This window comes from Pygoscelis adeliae, unplaced genomic scaffold (genome assembly GCF_000699105.1).
Source record: "Pygoscelis adeliae isolate BGI_AS28 unplaced genomic scaffold, ASM69910v1 Scaffold75, whole genome shotgun sequence".
Taxonomy (NCBI): Eukaryota; Metazoa; Chordata; class Aves; order Sphenisciformes; family Spheniscidae; genus Pygoscelis; species Pygoscelis adeliae.
The window spans coordinates 5170680-5172837 of record NW_008824772.1 but is presented as its reverse complement, the minus strand read 5'-3'; the positions used below and the strand labels follow the sequence as shown (position 1 = coordinate 5172837).

The following is a 2158-nucleotide window of genomic DNA, read 5'->3' as shown; positions in this document are numbered from 1 at the left end:
CGTGCCCTCCCTCCCTCCTCGGCCCCTGACCCCGCACAGCCTCCCCCCACCTCGAACCCCGTGCGTCTCCAGTGCCCACCCCTGCACAGCTCCTGGCAGCCTTCCTCGGGGCAGGACCCCCGGGCTGCAGCTCCGCTCGCTATGGGAGAGGTTTTCTGGGGGCAGCACGAAGCAGTTCGTGTGGCAAGGGGATGGGCAATGGGCTGGGGACTGGCAGGAGGCTTGTGCGTGGGCTTGTGCTTGCCCAAAGGCTGGCACGGTCTTTGTCCCTGCAGGATGCTGGGCTCTGCAGGGCCCCGCGGAGGTGAGCGGCTTCCCGGGGGGCTCCGTGGAGGTACCCTGCGAGTACGAGCCAGAGCTGGTGGATGCCAATAAGTACTGGTGCAGGGGCAGCAGCTGGTTTTCCTGCTCCGTCCTTGTTCAGACCACGGCCCCTGGGGACAAGGCATGGGGGGACAGGGTCTCCCTGCAAGATGACCCCACTCGGCACGTGTTCGTGGTGACCATGGAGAACCTGAGAGTGGAGGACGGGGATCAGTACTGGTGTGGGATCCAGGTAGCCTGGTATGACCCCATGTTCCCTGTCATGGTGTCTGTTCTCCCAGGTAAGCACCTGGCATGGCTGTTCTGCTTTGATGGAGGCTGGAGGGGCAGAGGGAATGGAGAGAGGGGAGCTTGGGAGGGAGGACGGGGAGAGCCGGGGATGGAAGAAATCCCCCTCCCAGCTGCCTTCGGTGATCCCCCAGCATCCCCCACCTTGCTCCCGTGGTGCACACAGCCCCCCTGGGGCCATGCTTGGTGTTTCCCAGCCACCTCCCATCACCTCCCCGCCGGCAGCCTCTGGGGTCCCGAAGCCCCCAGTCACCAACCTCAGCCACAGCCCAGGACCAGGTAACACACACCACGGTGCTTTGCTTCCCATCTATTTCCACCACAGTGCCCAAGACAACACACTATGACCTCCACACGACACAGGGGGAAGAGCCCACATCTGCTCCCACCTTCCCATGGACTCCCCTGGAGCTGGAAAACACCGTGTCCACACCGAAAATCAGAAGCCTGCAGGCTGTGTGAGTGCCAGGGCCACTGGGCAGGAGAGGGACTGTCCCCAGCACAAGGACCAGGCAGCCCGAGGATGCAGCATCCAGCTCCAGCCTGCCCACAGGGCTTTGGGGCTAGTGGGGCATCTCTGGAGAAAGCAAAATGTGATGATAAGGGGGCTGCTGTACCCCTGCATGCCACAGGGCTGCACTGGTTGGGGCTCCCAGAGCCTTTGCCCAGCTCCCGCAGGGCTGCGGGGGACCCCGACACCCCAGGCGGGTGTGTGCTGTGTCTGGGGACTTGTCCATGGAGGTGGGGGATGAATCTGTGCAACTCGCTCATGCCAAGTTGGCCAGACATTGCAGGTACCCGTGCATGGATCCCTGGCCAGGAAACCTGGGAGAAATCCTTGGAACATCCTTGCCAGCCCGCAGAGTTTCATACCCGCCAGGGTTGTGCTAAATACAGGCACGAAAGCCCTCCCCAGGGCACAGGGCTGCAGAGGGGGCAGCACAGAAGGGCAGTAACACCCTTTTCTCCCCTTGTAGCACCCCAAACCTGCTTGTCCTGGTCCTGACACCCTCTGCTGCGCTGGTTTTGGGTGTCATCGTCTGCCACAGGATGAGAAGAGCATCGTTGGAGAAGAGCAGAGGTACAAGTGATCTGGGGCCCCAAGCTGTGGCCCTCCTCTGCGGGGTGGCTCCCCAGCACCCGTCCCCCCACCCCAGCACACCACACGCCGCCCTCCCGCTCCTGTCCCAGGGCGTGAACAGGGCTCGGGGCGAAAGGGGCTGGAGCCCTCCTCAGGACCCCAACCCACTGAGCCCCACAGTCCAGAGGGCTCTTGGCAAAGTCAGGCCAGACCTGAGGCTGCACAGGAGCCAATGTGACACCCATGGGGAAGGGCTTGGGACCCCCCAAAATGCTCCCCTTCAGCAAAGGGAGCTCCATGTTGGTCTGACCCATTTCTCCTGCACTTCCTCCAGCAGCCTGGGCCATGGAGAGGAAGAGGGCCAAGGACCTCCAGGTACTGCGGGTGGGAGGGTGGTGGGACGGGAGTCTTGTGATGGCTCCACCATGGGGGAGCCACTGACTGGGGCCCCCCTTGTCCCTTACT

At 63.3% G+C, this 2158-nt stretch overlaps 1 protein-coding gene across 1 annotated transcript in view; it reads left to right on the top strand.

Moving 5' to 3' along the window:
- Nucleotides 1-2158, top strand: part of LOC103916759 (CMRF35-like molecule 3) — a 3487-nt gene that overhangs the window by 706 nt on the left and 623 nt on the right. The window contains exons 2-5 of the mRNA XM_009323810.1: nt 276-605; nt 938-1070; nt 1590-1693; nt 2031-2068. Of these exons, the coding sequence (XP_009322085.1) occupies nt 276-605; nt 938-1070; nt 1590-1693; nt 2031-2068 (605 nt within the window). The remainder of the gene's footprint in view (nt 1-275; nt 606-937; nt 1071-1589; nt 1694-2030; nt 2069-2158) is intronic.